Below are 18,950 nucleotides of genomic sequence, written 5' to 3' on the forward strand. Positions count from 1 at the left end.
TTTCTATTTTTTTTAATGGTCGTGTAACAGTAAGCACACTAGCTTTAGTAGTACTGTATTTACACAAGGCAACAGAAATTAGCGAAGAAGGGGTACTAAATGTAAACAGGCCAGAGCCAATTTGGAACAGGGCCACTGTGTTGAACTGGGCACCGAACAGAGACAACATGCAGCACAACCCCACAGCATTAATCCTCAACCCTAATAAACACCTTGATTGATAGACTGACTGCGGACCTGTGTGTATATATCAGGGCAAATGTCTGCTGAGTGCGTGTTATTAGTGGACGCAGACATGCGAGTGTGCGAGTGTGCGTATGTGCGCTGGACGTTTGAGAGTTTATGTAGAGGACTAGCTGTCAGAACAGATTAGGGTGCTGCCGAAGCGCTTGACAACTCAAGCACTTTATTATTAGCCAGGCAAGACCCGTTTTGGAGGGGGTCGTCCAAAACCATCCCCGGTGAAATATTTTCACAGCAAGAGGAGAAGGGAGGAGGAGATACGTCCCCCCCAAACGCGCCTGATGAAATACACAGGCCGAATCAAAGAAGAAACAGAAAACAAAACCGGCAAAGCGTAGACTCTTATGGGGCAGTGAAAGGAACAAACGCAGAAAACTGGTGCAACTAAAAATAAGGATTCAGCTTTGGTGTCTGTTGACTTTTTTTTTGGGGGGGGAAGGGGGGGGGTTAAAAAAGTCTGACAGGAGTGAGGTGTCTTGCTCTTATAGGAAAGGCCCTGAAAAATAACTTTGCTCTTAAAGTGGATCAACAGCCGTTTATCTTTTACTCAGACAACAAGACTGGTGGAGACAAACTCGGCTCCTTTTTTTCCTTTTATCTAGTTTAAAACCATTTTTTATTAGAGTACATGTCTCTTGAACTGCATTCCTGCAAATGTGCCAATAAAAACAAAAAAGAAGTTTGTAATTTTTGAAATATTGATTCTTTGTTTCCTTACAGTCAGTTAAACGAGAAGATCAGAATGCTATTAAAGCACCTTTTCAGTAATATTTGAGAGTCTGGTGTGGACTGTGTAAAATAATCAAATTGCATATTCAATTCTTTTATTCGAATGAAAAAGAACTGAAAACAAATAATTTACTCAAGTGTATATAACGCTTTAAGCTTATCTTAAAACTACAAAGCACCTCAGTGTGTTTCTTCATCTTTTTGTCTTTATCACATGGTCCTTAATTTAAAGTCACAAGAAAAAGAGGTTAAAATATTCTACTACCAAATTGGACACCTATTCAATATACAACACCCCATCATTTGTTATCATTTCCTTTTATATAATCAGATGACATCAATATAACCACACATGCCTTATAACTAGTTATGCAACAGACTTCTCTTTATGTTTATAGGATTTTTTTAGGAAGACTGACAATAAGCCTTTTCACAGGCTTCACTAGATTAACTGTAAAAAGAATAGAAGTTAGTCCTGGTAGTGTCAGAATCACAGGGCAGTGCTTTGCTTTATCCACCTTTCATGGAGGTGGGAGATCAATCGCCTCCCTCTGTGTGTGCTCTTCTGTCTATTAGCAAATATCCGATGAACCACTGGACAGACTTTAACAAAAGTCTGAAAGTAATCACTGAATGTACATTAACAACCAGTTAACATTTGGTCAACCCTTGTTCAAAATGAATGGCTGCCAAAGCTTATGGGTTCTTGGCAAACACAGAGATGGTTACCTCAGTCCATTTTACAGATATTGACCTAAAATGTGTTGTGGTAGAAGCTGAGAGTCATTCCAACACATACACTGAGTGTTTTCTGGTTGTTTAAAACATTAAAATGCAAAAAGGCAAACAATATGTGTTCCCAGAATGCTAGCCTTATTTAACTGCAAACACAAACATCCTCTAATGTGGCCTGAAATTGGCATCATTATAAATATTACACCCATTCTGTTTAAACAAAGATATTAACATTATTTTGTTCGCGAACATGTTGTACATTGTAGGGTCTTTTCTTAATCTACATACATCATGAAAGTGAGCGCCGAAATGAAACTGCTACCCTAACCTCGCTTTCTAGCTTGCATTAGTGTTAGCTACTAAGCTTGATATTCCTTCCTTCTAATGTACGATTGTATGTGCCTATTGTTTATTGTATTGATAGTTTATATACATTTTAGTTGTCTAAAAAACCCCACAGGATTTAAGTTGCTTTTTCTGCAGATGATATGACAAACGTTAGTGTTGGTCATAGAAGTATGGCACGCAGCATAAAACTATGCACCGTAGTTTTCCATTAATTTCTGTGACTTATGTGTCAACCACAAAACAGACTTCTGTAGGATGTTGATCATAAAAACACAAGCGCCATCTTCCTCCATAATCTAAATTCTCTTTTTTTTCCTGCACAAAGACACACACTCACCAACACACACACAAAGCTCACTCGTTTACCTGTCCCCTGCTCAAAGCTCTCTGCTGTCCCCATTTGTATGAGTAGTTATCAGTGTGGTAACTTTATCCCCTTCCTTTCATGTAAAATACATTGTGCTGAACCTCCTCCCTCCAGCCCCCCTCTTCCTCTATTCTGCCTACACCCACCTCCCCCTCCGTCAAGTTCCCCCACCCTGGGAGGTGTAAGTCTATCCGTCTCTTTATGCCTCCAAAAATGCCTCCTTTTCAGCGATAGTAGGACGCTATAAAAGACAAAAAAAAAAAAAAGTCAGGGAGTGAAAGGAAAGAACAAGGTGAGTCTGTGGAGCAGGGAAAAGAGGAGGAGGCGTTCAGGTGAACTAGGTAAATGGCATTGCTCGCTTTCTGTGCTTTTCCTTACTTAAGGCGGTATCTCACTGGGCTGCGAGACTAGACGGCAAACGGCATTCGTGAAGGGAGTCACCTGAATGTCTCCAGGTTGTATCGAGACGTTCGCGGTGCTTCTCAGTTTCCTTGCGTGCAGCCCTGTCATAGGAGCTTTGAACTTGTTCGAGAAATTTGTGCAACAGAAATTTTCTCAAAATAAACACAGAATCATTGCAGGTGTCTCCAACTCCTCTCAAACCCGCCTGAATTGTGGAACTGAGCTGTATTTCAACTCACGCATGGCGCTCTGGTTGAAAAACTGGTCCAAATCTGTCTGTTTTTTGTTTTAAAAGCGTCCTCCAGTAGATTGAATCATAAATGTGTAAGCGGCTGCCAAGGTAGGTAAAAAGAAAACGAGCCAAGGTTGGTACAATGTGGGCGGAAGTGGACGACTACATAATGAGCTTGGCCAAGAACACAGTTTTGCAAGCCATGCACCCAAAAATGGTCTGTAATTTTAAAGATTTTTTAAAAATGTGTCTGCACAGCGTGCTGGGTGCAACCCTTCGAAATTCAGTGAGACTACAGCTCAAAATCTATTTTCTTTCAATTTTGAGTCACCAACTCATCTCCAATAGTCCAGTGAGAAACTACCCTCATCGGTCAAAGTTCAACTAAACATTTATTGGAATCTGTTGGAACGCTTCCACAACTTTTCTCTAATTATAAAGCCGTATCTGTGCTTTTGTTGACATGCAACGCTGCAGACCTTTTAGTAATTCATCTCACAAATTCTTTTTATTTCGTCAGCCTGCAGTAAATCCACATGTGTGAAGTCCAGCGGAGGAGGACTCCTCATCCTACTCACTGCACTGGTGGTCTTCATACTTTCTGTTTAAATTGGCTCCTTATTGTCTCGGGGAGTCAGGGGATCACAGACACAATTTAATGCAGCTTTACTCAATGGACATAAATGAAAAGTCATTGATGGATGTGTGTGTGGCTGTATGGGTGTGTGTGTGAGTGGGCACTGGTTACGCGCTGTTAATTGTGCATTTGGCCTCAACTGCCCCTCCTCAGTTAATCTGATGAGGGTGATTAAAAAAAACAACCGGGGGAGACTGAAACCATTATGGCTGACCATGCAGACATACATGCACACTTTCTAACCATCACTTTAATCCGCCACAGAGATGCACCTAAAACTTTTAATTCAATATAAATTTTAGACATATATATTTGCATCAGCTACCAAGACAATTAATCATAAACAAACAAAATGAGAACTGTTGACACAGAACCTGTGAGAAAGACCATAAACTAATCCAGTATAAGTTGTCTGAGGTATGAGAACCAGGGTTGAAACGGGATCATTCTGTCATTCAATTTGACTTCTTTTCTATACAAACACAAGAGTCTCACCCTGTAGGCTATTTGGAAAAAGAAAAATGACAGTTCAGGGTTCTGTGAAACATTTTAACATTTCAGTCCTTAAACACGTGTTCATTATCCCCCGCTGCCATAAAACTGTCTGTGTCTCTTGTGTGTTCATTTGTCTGCCTGTCTGTTAGCAAAATATCTTATGGACCAGAGGACAGAGTTTCTGAAACTCTCAAATCATTAGATGTGCATCTATAACTGATTCACAAGATGGCTGCCTCAGCGTCAACCTTAGAAACCACTAAGATGGCTATAACAATTTTCCAGATATCGGGCTCAAATTTGATGCAACAGTAGCTAAGATGCATCCTCAACACAAACTCAGGGCACTAACAGATCTCATGAGAGTTTTATTTCAAACTTCGGCTTGAATGCAGCCAAAGCATTCCTTCAAGGTATGCTAGTATTTCTTTCTTTCTGACACAGGCTGACCCATGCAATCATGGTGGCAAAAATTCACCAATCTGAACAAAACACAATAAATAAAATTGAGCTATAAACAAAGTAAATCCATGGAACGAACCAGAATGACTAAATATGTATGGTGTTTTAGCCAACATCCACTGGCAAAGCAAAACGAGTATTTTACAATTGTCTGTTTCTATCAAAATCAGTTAATTTCGTAATGTTGGTAACATTACATCATAGATCTGCTGTTTAAAATGCATGAATAGATGAACAGATAGACACCAACTCCTATTATCCTGAATAAGAACAGATGGGTAAAGAAAAAAAAATTAATAGATTTAATGACTGAAGAGCCACATTTCAAGTTATTCAGTGGATGGATAAGTGCAATGCTACAATATTTAACTGGTTGTTGATTAAATACTTGTGGACTTAGCCGTTTGATGATTGTCTAATTGATGCTCACATTCCATTGACAATGATAAACCAACAATCCAGAACCTGAATTCTACTTCACTTCACTGAAACGAACATTAAAAAAGGACCAAAAAGCAACTCAGGGCTTGGCCACACAAGTCATTTATCTTTGTAATAACTTCTCTGACACCTCCTGCATGAAACCCATTAATACAGAAGAACTTATGGGAATTTTTTTTAATGGATTCACTGAATTATGTGGGCGAAATGAATAATCAATATATTAAAATCTGCAGCCCCTACAAAGGACTTTCTAATCTGTGTCATGTAACTTGTTTGAATCTCAAAAGCTTTAAACCTCTGCTTATTGCTTAAACCGCTAAAGACAACTGTTTGCCAAGCCTCGTGGGTGTCTTTCTACTGTGGGACAAGAAGAAAATTATATATATATATATATATATATATATAAAGCTTTATGTGTTTTTGAATTTAAAAGAATATATATGCATTTTACCTCTGGTAATGAATCAATAACCCATTAACGTTAGATTTTCTTTTTCTCCGCAGTAAAAACAATTACAAAACAGATTTTACAAGGCTTTTTGCTGAATACATCCATTGATATGCATGAACTTGATCGAGTGGAGAGTATGTGAGAGAGCAGCGAAGAACCTGAAGAAACACAACACCGTTACTGTGTAACCCTCTCAAACTGACCACAGCTACCTCCTCCTCTGTCCACACGCCGCAGTCCATCCTATGACTACCGATCTGTGAAACAAACTCAATAGGATGTCTGGATAGACAGCAGGCGAGAAATAAAAGACCCGAGAAGAAGCAAAACAGGCTAATATACAAGTAAAAACTGAAACCAATTCTCTGAATATTCGTTGCGGTTTGCAAGCCTCTGTGTGTGTACGTGCCCGTCTGTGGCAGCAGCAGCAGCATCAATAATTAAAGCTAATCTCATTAGGCCTCAGATTCCTTTCAGACGCTTTTAATTAAATGATGAATGGGCTCCCAGCTGCCTGTTAAATAATGCTGCTCGTGACATCACGAACCGGTGGGTGTGCGTGAAAGGTACAACATAAGGTAGATATCCTTTAAAAAAAAAAAAAACATACACGGGGAAACATTCAGCAGAGAAAATGGTATGGTTTTACACCCACCATCTGCTCTTAGATTTAATATGCGGCCCATTATCAGACGCTGCTGCTGCCCTATGAAGGGGGGAGAGGAGTTTGCAAGCTGTTCTGTCAAACCAAGCTTTGAAAAGCTGCATATCATCTTCTTCATAAAAATCACACAATCTGATATATTTGTGAGGAAGAAATAAAGGTGGACAATAAAAGTGTCTAAAAAGGGACAGTGAAACGTTTGGGTGTGTTGACAGGAAGAGAGAGACAAAGACAGAGACACCAAGACTAAAAAGGTAAAATCCAGAATGAGAGCAACAGGTAAACCAGAGGACAAGTAGGGTGCCAAAGCACCTCGGGCTCCAGACAGCATGGATACGGCTACAGGAACACCCATAATACTTCTTGTTTCTCATTCCTTCCCCTGCTCACCCCTCCCATCGCCGCCTCCCCGCCCTCGCTCTCGGGCTGGCTCTGTATCGGATTGCAGAATTTACAATGGGCCCTGAATCATCACTCCGCAGCCAGCGAGACCCAGAGAGAGGTGGAAAGGTGAAGAGGCAGGCAGGCTGGCGGGCGGGGGGAAAAGAAGCGACAGACGGACAAAAAAGGGAGGACACTTCAGAGAGTTAAAGACTGCTGGACACATCCAGTCCAAGATGAACAAACACACTTTAGTTGGGGACTTCTCATTAGAAAAAGGAACAAAAGTAAGATGCAGTACACATTGTAAAGCTTGAAGTACATTGTTTAACTCCAGTGGAGTAAACAAGTTTATACAGTTTCCTATGAATAACATCAATATCATACCAAGATAACTCAAAGGAAGAAGGTAAAAGATGACATTTTTTAGTACTATAATGTGGCAACAATTAAAATAAAGTTGATGAGACAAAACATAAAGGACTCATGGCTTGCAAAGTTCAAGAATCACTTCTTTTAGTTTGTTTTGCACTTGTCTACAGTCTCTTTGTCTCTCAGACGCTGCTTGTCCTGAATGAGTGCTTGCTGTTCCCAAATTCGCAACTTGTCACAGATGCAGTGGGCAATATGGTGTCAGTTTAATTTATTTACCAAAGCACAGTGTGCCCAACAAGCTGGCAGAACTGACGGGACGGGCACAGAACCCAACGGGAATGATAAATGCACCAAATGCTTCCAAAACACCTAAAAGCTAAATTAAAAGTAAAGCAGATAAGTTTTGGGTGCAGGTCGTGGAGCTTCTGTACAATTCCTCTCTACGGTTCAGAATAGACACTGCAGTCAGAGGATTGTGCTTCGGCTGCAGGGAAAACTGTTGCAGCAAATTGTGCTGACATTAAAATTCCTCCAGTCATTGACCAAGGCAGAGAGCATTACATGTGGCTTTAGAGAAGTATGTGACCTTAATTGTGGGCTAGGTACAGTATGTCTCACAATGCAGAGGCCATTTGTCCTAATTGAAACACCGAGCTTTAACCCTTAAATAAATCTTCATGCTGGTTGTGTAAAGCTCATCATTTAAGTTTGCTGAGCAGAAAATCCAAAAATGCCACATGGGAGATGAAACATATTGGAACAGATGGGGTAAAAATTGCGCTAATTGTTTATTCAGAACTACCCTGGTTTTTCTCCAAAAACCTGGAACCACTTCAGTAGAAAAACCTTTCCGCTCGTTTCTTCATTAAACTCTTGTTATAACACTGGAAGGTTTACAGTTTGAATCGGATTTTAGTGGCGCATCAAGGTCGAAAAGTTCTCCATGTCCTTGTGAGAGACAATTTGACAAAACAGCAACATTTAACAACATGTTTAAGTCATATGAGAACTCAAATTACTCAGGGTGTCCATCAGAGCATGATACTTCTACTTGGTGATCAAATATTTAATCGTAAACATCTCCTGTTCTAGAAATCACAGGTAAGAAAAAGCCTCAGACCTACAGTATATGTGTGCTGCTGTTCATGTGCCACAATATCTTCACAAACTGCTTTAGAGTTTCAGAAAAGTTGTGAAAGTTTAAGATGAAAAGATTTAGGTTTTCGGAATGAATCGCCCTATGATTAAAACTATAAAAAGCTTCAGTCCAAATGCAATGTGCACAACTCATGTGAGCAAAATCTAAAATACTGATATTCTTCTGAATCAAGACAAAGATATCTAAAGTTGTAAAAGTACTGAGTTAACAATTTATAAATAGATTTTAAAAAACGCAAAGCTAAACATGCAATCGCTCCAGATTTTCAAATTTATCTTTTGGAAATCTGGATTTTTTTTTATTTTTAGAAAACAATAGTCTGCCATATGTGCCTTGATGCTGCAAATGAGCAACGCCGAATTAAAAGCGCAAAAGCGGAACAATTATTATCCGTTCAAAAAAGGAAACGCAGAAAGGAAATAAATTGTCGAGTCCCAGGTTGGATCCCGTCTGGCACCGGCGCCCTCTCTGATTCTGCACAGACAGAAATCCAATCTCCCAGCAGAGCAGCAGAGGAAGTTCTCGCGGCAGGCAGGGCGTGCAGGTTCCTCCATAACCAAAGCTCAATTGTTGCGATTTCATTTCCTTTCCAGCAAAATGAGGAAATATGCTTGTTTTCTTTTTAACCAGTGGCAGATGAGCAAAAACCAAACTATTAAAGGGGGATAAAAAACAGGTCCTGTCCTAAAAGTCCCTCAAACTAATCTCTAAATAAAAAAAAAAATACTTTTGCACATTTGACGCACTTATGTTAAAGAGCTTTCATTTGTCTCCTATTAGCTCAAAAGGAGATTCAAATCTTTGGCTTGTTTTAGTATCAACATCTGCTAATAATGTGTTTTTCTTGATATTTTGTTTTGTTTTGGTTTTGTGAAGTGAAAAATCCTGGCAAGAAATGCAGTGCTCTGATTGACTTCCAATGAACAAGACTCTCCACTCGGATGACCTCAGCCGTCCCACACGACAGAGAGTGTATGTGTAAAACAGAGAAAGAAACACCTACACACACACACACACACAGAGCAGACACCGAAGCACACTTATCATGCGGTTTCCTGTCTGGTGCGTTCCCCTCTGAGCTGCTCGCTCCAAGTTTCTAGATGAATTCTCTGGTCTGTTTTGGGGGGGGTTTGATTCGGCCGCTCTGCGTCTGGCTCACAGGCCGTCTGTGACCTCCTGACCTCACACCTAGTTGACTTTTCCTGACTGGACAGACTCATACGGGCCTTATAAATGAACTGAACCGGACGGGGTTTTTTGGTTTGATGTGTCGTAAATTTAAAAAGATGTCAAAACACAAGAGCTACATGCTTTTTACATTAAAGTTGGTGTTTTACCTACAGTTTGACAACTTGTGCTGACTTCCCCCAGCTTCAGCAAAGGTCAAAAGATCACCCTTTTTTTTCTGTTTCACAAGTCCCAGTAAGTGAAGAGGGAGGGGGGAAATGGCATGCTGTAAATGACCTGACATCAGTGTCAAACTGGAGCCTGCTGCAGCGATAATTTAACCTCTGCGCATGTTGTCTACACTAACCTTGTCCAGCACAACCACCGGCTCTACGGCTGTGCAACCTGATTAGGCATGGTCCAGTATGAGCTCTTGATGGTATGATAACCTTGAGCATAAGATATAACGGTTTCATTGTGTTAAAACAAAAGAGTAAAAACATATTTAAAATCAAAAGTGCAATTACTATTAGTTTTGTTGACTAAATATTAGCACATATTACTTAATAATGATGATTTTAGAGATATAATAGTATTATATTTACTTGTAGCTATTTTAATTTCAATGCACAGATCCAAATAAGAAGACGAACAGACCACGTTGTCCAGATTTTAAACCAATATGTGATCAGCTTTTTTATTCATAACATTTTTTATCTGTGATGATATTTAAGGTCAAGCCTATTTTTTATTTAACCACAATTCATGAGAATACATGTAAAATTTCTATTTAATTTGTGTCCACTTAAACACTAGCATTAACTGGCTTTTTTTTTTTTTTTCCATTTTTTTGTCATTCTAAAGTAGTTGTGCTTACTACACAATGTTACTTCTTCTCTTCTCTTTGTAAAGTAGCATTGAGAGCCTGACAACCTGATGTTAGTCATTTAGCCTCAATAGCGAGCGTGCAGTAAGCTATATAAACTTCAGCTTCTAATATGCTTATTCTTGTAGCTTGTTGCAAACGTTTGGCTCAGAACAGCGTTAGCCTGAAAACTGAGATAGGTGTTGCTTCTCATGGAAGACAAGCCACGACTGACTGGGTTACCCGCTGGATAAAATGTACAAGCGACCAACAACTTCTTTTTGAACTGAGCATGAATGTTGAGGGGAATTTCTCCCTCGGTTATTGTACACAACTGAACTCGACACGGAGCAACAAGCAGGGGAGGGGGGAACGCCGCTTGCTGCTCCATGTGACCAGAGGGAAAATGGTAAGACAAAAAAAGTTTGCGGTTTCGACACCATGACTTTAGCACCTTTGTATACCTTGAAATTGGTAACCTAATAGACCTAAATCTAATACTTTGATCAATTTGAAAAATTACACATATTTACCTAAATGGATGATAAACCATACAAAATGCCTAAACTATTGTAGAAATTGATCAATATGTATATAAAAAACAAATTAGGGGACTGATTACATCTAACTAAGCAAGTTGTTAATAAGCTACTACCAAGCCAGATGACATTGTGGTTGATTTTAAAGGTCACAATAAAGATACAATGTTGTTCCAATAAATGACTTAAAATAAAATGTATTTTTTACCATGTAAAGCACTGGATTTAAAACGAAGTGAATAAAGTCATCTTTACCGCAGTTTGTCAGCCGAGTCAAAAAATTTCAGTTGTTTCTTTTTTCACCATTTGACCACATCGGTGTGAACTCTTTGTGACAGATCTCTACCTTTTTACATTTCTTGATTAAAGGTGATTCAGCCTTATTTACTCCGTTTTAGTCCAGTCCTTTACCCGAGCATGTCAACATATTGTGCAGCGAGTGCTTAAAAACAATTAGAAAAGAAGACAAGTGGGAGTTAAAAGAAGTAAAACGCCTAAAAAATAACCCCAGCAGATAGATTATCTGAAAGAAAAAAAAAAGGAAATAATCCAGCAAAGACCTGAAACATGACCTGAATGATGCGTCATCCTTCAGCTGATCATCTACTGCATGACAAGTTTTCAGCTAAAACCTCTTTGGGACTCACCTTGTTGGTGCTGAATGAATATTTTATGTGTCAAATTGTGATATATTTGGTATTTTTACTACAACTACAGAAATGGGAACAAATTTTGTCTTTGTGACAGGCTGCTGGTAACAAATTTCCTGAAGATCTTGTTCAAAATTGTGTCTTTGCAAAGCTGTCTGTTATGTGTCGACATGGGGTTCATCCCATGAGTTTAGGAAGCTTTTTATGTCTGAATGATTTAAAAGGTCAGAGTTCAGTTCCTTAAACAACAGATATTTTCCCAAAAATGGTCAGGTGCTGAACAGAAATACAGAAACTAAGTAAAAAAATTAGCAAAAATCTGAAAGACCCTCAAGGCCACTTTAAAAGATTACAAGAAAATCTGTCTCTGGAATCTAAATATAAGGAATGAAGACTTATTGGAGGCTTTTGCAGAGTATATTTTTGGTGACCCTGACCATTGACCTTTCCACCTTTCTTGATTTCTCCTGTACAAGTTTCACACAATAAAGAACTTTTCGTTACCAATTTCACACATGGCGTTGAGATGCGGGTCAAAAACAAGCCCGTTTATTGCACAGATCTCTTGAAAAGTCACGAGCAAAACGGACGTCTTTCACACAGTTTGAGTTGAAGGCTCTCACGGCGGCGCTCAGCTGTCAGCTAAACATTAATCTTACGAGAATCACTGACACTGAAGTGAAATCGAAGCGCACCTCGGTGCCACAGCTTGCATGCCAGCCCACTAGCGAGATGCCACGGGGTAGCTGTTACACTCCACACTTCTGTGATCTGTCCACATGCCTTGTTGCCGGGCAGACTTTCTGAAACGACCCCGGGCACGGCACCCCGGCTCGAGCTTTTAGCGATCAGGTTGGTCGGTGTTCGTGGTGAGCTACTGCTGCCGCGTGTAAGTTTGTGTGAATGTGTCAGTATGGGGTTGTAGGGGTGAAAGAGGGGTGCAACTTGACCCCTTTCCTCCTCTTGCTCGGTCCCTGCCTGTCTTTCTCTCTTTCACGCACAGACTAGGACAGCTGAGACGTAGGCCTCTATCAGCTGCAGCTAAAAGCACTTTCTTTCCCCTTTTTTCATCACCTCGTCCTCCTCCGTCTCACTCCATTTTTCTTCAGGTGGCTATACGTTCAAATCCTAGCGGACTCCCAGGAGCCAAGAAAAGCTGCTGCTTCCCCTGTCCCGCACGCCTTTCTCTAAAAAAAAAACTGGAGAATTCATTTGGAGCCCTGATGGATCGAGCGCCACAGCGGGGCTGTGAGAAAGGCTTGAATGTGCTTGCCTATCCAAGCGAAATATCTTCAACTGATAAAACCCAAAGAGTGTTAGATGGTGGCGAACTCTACGAGCATCAAAACAAAACTGTTACCACCTTTTTTTTTCTTCTCCAAAGCTGTGACAACAGGTGGAGTGAGACACTTAAACAAGCTAAAAGTAGCATTATGAGGCTAACCGCTCTTGGCCCTGGCCCAAACCCCTTCCAGTTCTCCCTGAGGACCCCAGACGGCTGGCGGTCCCCCTCGGCAGGCAGGCGGGCGGCCAGAGAGGACGCCTGACCGTAACCCAGATGACGGTGGTGGTGGATGTGGTGAGAAGAGGGTGGAGCGGAGGAAGTACGGGACGGGGTACTTTAAAGGGTAGAGAGGAGGAGTGTGTGTGTGTGTGGTGGGGGCGGTGGAGGGGAAGGGTATCAGGTATCGACGGACAACTCCCCGAAACTTTGTGTGTGAGGTCTGCGCTGTTTTCTTAGCCACCCGAGACACACCTATTTCAGTGCAGCAGAGCGGGGGAGCGAATAAATCAACCACTTTCAGTTTAAATTTCAAAAGGATGTGAGCGAGCACCAAGGGAGTTCTTTAATTAATTAAACAGAGCAACTAATTTCACTCGTTTTGAACTGAAATCAAACTGAGACCCAAACTGAAAATAACCCTAATCATGGCTCCAATTCCTGCCCGTTCTGCTAAAATAACAGATCCTTCCCAGGCGTGCCGGTTTATATCCACCGCTTGTAAAAATCACAATTAATTTGTGTAAACAAGCAGCAGCATCTCAGTTTGTTTATCCCTACAGAAGCTTCTTCAGTGCTTTCTAAAATCTGTTTTTTTTTTTGGTTTTATCAGATCACAGGACAGTTCATCTCACTTTCTCCTGGCATGTTGGGGCACTGATGCCTGCAGTATCGAACTGTTCACAACCAGTCATTTTCTGAAGTGTTCTCGATCATTTAGAGGGATTTATACTCTTAAGTTTCTCCAAGTTTGCCTTACAGCCTTAGAGGGATTTCAACTCTTTATCAGGAAGAGAGAAAAAAAGAAAACAGACAAATAGTGTTTTATTGCAGTCAATTTCAACCTCGCTTTTGATTTTCTAATCCTTGAACAATGAAAGATACTATTTATGAATACATTTTTTGTCATTACTTATCCACAATTTGAGTATTTTATTTTTTATTTTCCTACAATCTTTGTCCAATCTTAACGTCAAAAAGATTCAGCTTCTCCTTTTGGAAAAGGTCCTAATTGTGACAATTTTATCTCACTTTCCATTAATCTCAAATTGTTGACATGTTCCAGTATTCATTTTATTTTATTTAATGCTAAAAATTTTCAAATTTGTTGTAGCCTCTTTCCCATTTTTTCCTGAAATGTTACTGGCATTATATTCACAATATCTCTTTTAACAAATATTTTTATTCAAAACAATCAAACATTTTTTTCCTTAAAAGGATTCTGCGCTACATTTAATTTAATGTTTAATCAAAAAGCCTTCATTCTGTTCGTCTATGAGTGTTTTTTTTACAGAGTACAAACTTATTTGTAAAAAATTGTAATCTGCTTACTTTTAATTGAAGAAAAATCAAATGTTTCAAACTGATAGATAAAAAAAATAAACTTCTCTTGCAGTCATATCTGTTAATAAATATAACTACTGGTTTACCTTTGAACGTCATACACCTGAAAACCAAACCAGACATCAAGATACAAATTTAATGACTAAATTAAAGACTCAGTATTCCCTGAAAGAATGCATATCATCCGCCTCCTTTCATTTCAGAGTTCAATTAGCTGTGGCGGCCATCTTGAATCGGTCTAGCTCCAAAAGTTAATCAGTTGCAGACATGAATCCAATGATTACTGTCTCAGTTTCATTCTAATCAGTCCAGCTGTTTATGACATATTTTGCTAACAGACACACTTACACAAAGGCAATTACATTATCAACCGCTTTACACTGATAATAATAAGCAGCTTTACAAAGAAACCATTATTAAGTCCAACAACAAATCCAGCAAACATTAAAAAGTTAGAAATGCCATGACTCCGTGATAAAAATCGCTGTCCTTGCTCTGAGATCTTATTTCCAACATGAACAATTAATCAATGTCTTTGAGCTGCAGCTCAAATTCACATTATAAATGATATCACTGTCCTATTTAAAGCAGGTGAAGTAAATGAGGAAAATGGACATAAATATTTCACATCTGGAGAAGAGGAGTTTGAAAGAAAGTAAGACTCCTTTCTTTCTTTCTTTTTCCTTCTCTCTTTCCTTTCTTCGCATGAGCGACACGCACTCCGCTGGGGTCAGCCTGTAATCCAACCCAGAGCGAGTCTGACAGAGCAACACAAAAAGCACGAGGAGGGAAAAAAAAAAAAAAAAAAACCCCAACATACTTCACGGGCTCTGTCCCATTTCGTACCATTATTACCGTGGAGGCTGGCAGGTCAGAGGGAGAGAGGCTTGATGGAAGAGGAGGAGGAGCAGGAGGAGAAGATGAAATTACACCTGTTCTGGTGGCTGACTAACGACTTTGAAATGTGAGCGGCCCTCGCTCGCCGCCAAAATCATTTTCCCAACAATACGGCCTGATCTTTGAACAAGCAGAACTGGGACGCTGGGCTGACGTGACGCAGAGCGAAGACGCTTTCAGAGCCTCTGGTGCCCTTTGTTGGGTTCCATTTTCTGTTTTTTTCCTCTCCGAATCTTTAAAAGGGACAGCACAAGATCTATGGAAGTGTGGTGCTGTGGAAGGATTAAGAATAGTTAATAGCTCACCTGTCTTAGATAGCTCCTAAATGAGCTCAGTTTGGAGGAACAATGACTGACGAGCTAACGACTAGTCAGAGCAGGGCCGAGACCACAGTGAATTACTGCCGTCCTAAAACAACAACTGAAACCTGAAACACGTCACAGCAGTTCATCCAAATGCTACTTTATAAACATTTAGGTCCCTGTCAGTTATATTTATTTACACGGAAATCTATGGTTGTTCACAAGTGCAGCTAGCAGCAGCTACTTTAGCCATTCATACATCAAAACAAAGCTCACTGAGGAAACGTGCTACAACTATTAGTTTTTGCAACTTTTGTACTTTTCAAAATATTTAACTTTATTGGCAAATATTTCCCCCTTAGAACTATACTGAGATCTCTTGAAATCCTTAAAAAACATTGTTCTCTTTGAAATCTACTGCAGGAAAGTTGCTCTGTTTTTGTCTTTCTGCTACGTTGTACTTTTAGTTTATAGCTTGCCTTTTGCTACTTTTAGCTTTGTCCCCAGGTGTTAGCATGAATGGACGCGTCTCCTTGGACTCCGTGTCTCCCTATAATGGACTGAGGACTCGCTCAGTGACCACTGGAGACAGATACCAGCTCCCTGCAACCATGATAGGAACATGTGGGTAAAGATGATGTGTGTGCATATGCACACATTTTTATTGGTACTTGTCTACATTTTAGTAAAAGAAAGAAGGAGAATTTTTTCTTCTTGGTTGTTGGTTTGTTGATTGTGAGGAGGGAACAAGTAAAATGAGAATTTAATGACATGATTTTAAGCTGAGTTATGACTGTGTATACATCCAAGATAAGCAACTTTTTGTTCCATGGATGGATGAATGGATGACCTCTACACAAAACCCCACGCCAAAATGTTCTGAACTATTGCTTTAAATATGAGAAGAAAAAAATATATATATCGCAAAGAAAAATGTCACAAACTCTGTTTCCTCAAATGAGTGTCTATGTTCCGCATCACTTCAACTGAAGACCCATTAACTCTGACTGCTGCCAGATGGTTAAAGTACTGACCCTCATCTGCTGTGAGTTAGAGCGCGCACACACACACATCGGTATCCATGTTATACACCATACCTCTCGCTTGTGTGGCCAAATCGAGGTATAGTTACTCACCCACCCAGCGACACTCAGACCTGCATGCATACAGTAGCCTTTAACTCACCATCTGTTCGCTGAGGTCCTGTGAGGCCTCCATCATGGCTCCTCCGGCTATGATCTGATCTGCCACTCACTTCTAAAGATAAGAAAGGGAAATTTTAGTCCGTGTTAATGGATTATTAAATAGAAAACAAAGGTTTTTTTTTTTATTAGTTTGAGCCAAGTTTAATGCTAAATGTCCAAACGTGTGTGCAGGTTTATGGCTGATTTCATCCCTTATAGCTGATGAAATCCCAGCCCACGCAGAGCTCATCTTTGTCACATCTGTGAACCCTCTGTCTCTGCGTATGTTTGAGCAATGGGAGAGCGATGGAGGGAAGCGGCAGCGTTAACTTCGGCATATCATCTTTGGCGGAGGGTGAAGTGGAGCGATAATTGCAGAAGTAAATATCAACAATGAAAACGGAGAAGCGTAAGCGATCCGGCCGCTTGGCGGGGCCCCGGGCCACAGACGCGGTGACTGAGTGGCGCACGAAGACAGTTGAGTGACCCCGTTAATTCTAGACAGGAGACAGGTTGGCGGAGGACTTTTGGAGGCCGGGCGATTGTCCGCGACTGTCAGGGAGATTGTACGCTGCCATGCGGGGACGGAAACGACATTCTCGCCTTGCGTCGCTCTAAATCGCAGAGAGTGACGCTGGGACAAAGCGTCCACCTGGAAACAATGGACAACAATGTCTCCTCTCGGTTTTTATTGTGCACAGGGCGTCAGAGGGGTTTGACAAGCGAACAAAAGAACGGGAGCACACAAACACGCAAACACAAAGGTCCCTCCTTGTCATTAGATCTGTGGTTCCCAGCTATGTTGGAAGGAGGGCCAATAAACCGTTTCCAGCCTGAGTTCTCCATGAAAACTTCTGTTTTTGTTTTGTTTTTCTAACACATCTGCAGATATCACTCCATCTGACCTTTGTTCTGCACCTAAAAGTGAAACTGCACTTTGTTTATCAGCCTATTTTTGTGTAAACGTGCACAGTGAAACAATTTATAATATTAAATGCCATTTTAATATAAAGTTTGATCCAAAATGAGGTATTAGCACTAAATTAGTCTTGTGTTTTGTGCTGCCTGTGTGTGTGGGTGTGTGATCACACACCAGGAGGAGGTTTCTGGCCCGATCCTTTAAACTTAACTGGCATCCTTTTAATTTTTCATAGCGCTCAGCTCCTTCTGGCCTGAAACCGAAGACAATAATGTGTCTCTCAGGTGAATTGATTTGTGCCGGAGCCTCCAGCCTCCCCCCTCCCAACCCCTCCCTCCCCTCCATATCTCTCTCTATCTCACCTTTGTGGAGGACAAAATCAGCCCAGGCTGTTTGTTCTGCCTTCATAGCAACTGTTTCTCCTTAAACTTACATTAAATCTACTGTAGAGTAAAATCGCAAAGACGGGACTTTAGATTTGCCTGTTTACTGGCAAATGAAGAGTTTGAGATACATTTGGGGGTTTAAATGAATTGTTATTTTTTTAAAGAGGCTATGTTTGATTCTCCCACAAGGAATTAATAGGGCTTTTAAAGTATTATTTGATTCTTTATAAATTAAAGGCAAAGCATTCCTTGAAGAAACGTATATCACCTGCAACCATTCATGCCAGAGTTTTTGACTAAGATCATGTTTGACCTTTGGTCAAACATGTCTTGCACAATCTCATGCAGAATTGTAAGATCTTGTGAGATCTGTTTGTGCTCAGAGTTTGTGTTGAAAACGACTCCCAGTTAATGCCAAGTTTTAGCTCATTATCTGTAAAACTGACTGAGTTAGAGTTATTTTTGTGTTTGCTAAAGTTGACTAGCTGTGGCAGCCATCTTGATTAGGGGTGGCTCAAAAACATAACGAGTCCTAGAAATACATCCAACAATTACTTTCTGAAAGTTTCAAATGAATCTGTACAGTGGTTGACGAGATATTTTGCTAACAAACAGGGCTGACAACAACAATTATTGCTAAAGTTTTAAGCAAAAATAGTGCACAACAAGTAGTACTCAAAGTATGCGCCTGGGATGAGTCTCAGCTACTACCACGCCAAATTTGAGCATAATATTTGTAAAAATGGTTGAGTTGTAGCCATGTTAGTGTCTTCTAAGGTCAGTTGGCTGTGGAGGCCATCTTGAATTGGTTTGACTCCAAAAGGCTGATCGGTTGTAGATGCACGTCCTGTGGTTACTTTCTGAGAGTTTCATTAAAATCAGTCCACTGGTTGATGAGATGTTTTGCTAACAGACAGACACGAGCAAAGGCATTTAGCCTTCGACGGCGGGCAATAGCAATAGCTAAATGTTGCCTACAAGCATCTTTGGATCCAACTTCTGAGCTGCCTGGCTCTAAAACCCACCCAGCAGTTACCTGACACTGAGCGGGGTTTGGGGGGGGGGGGGGGGG

At 40.5% G+C, this 18,950-nt stretch overlaps 1 protein-coding gene across 10 annotated transcripts in view; it reads right to left on the reverse strand.

Annotated features, from left to right (window-relative positions):
• The window catches only part of eya4 (EYA transcriptional coactivator and phosphatase 4), a 51,835-nt gene that overhangs the window by 28,271 nt on the left and 4,614 nt on the right, over positions 1 to 18,950 (reverse strand). For all 10 annotated transcript variants that reach the window (XR_005234506.1, XM_025008345.2, XM_025008344.2 and 7 more), the window contains one exon: positions 16,575 to 16,646. Coding sequence is in view for 9 of the 10 variants with exons in the window: in XM_025008345.2 (XP_024864113.1) it covers positions 16,575 to 16,610 (36 nt within the window). In the remaining variant the exon portion in view is untranslated. The remainder of the gene's footprint in view (positions 1 to 16,574; positions 16,647 to 18,950) is intronic.

Source organism: Kryptolebias marmoratus, linkage group LG19 (genome assembly GCF_001649575.2).
Source record: "Kryptolebias marmoratus isolate JLee-2015 linkage group LG19, ASM164957v2, whole genome shotgun sequence".
Lineage (NCBI taxonomy): Eukaryota > Metazoa > Chordata > Actinopteri > Cyprinodontiformes > Rivulidae > Kryptolebias > Kryptolebias marmoratus.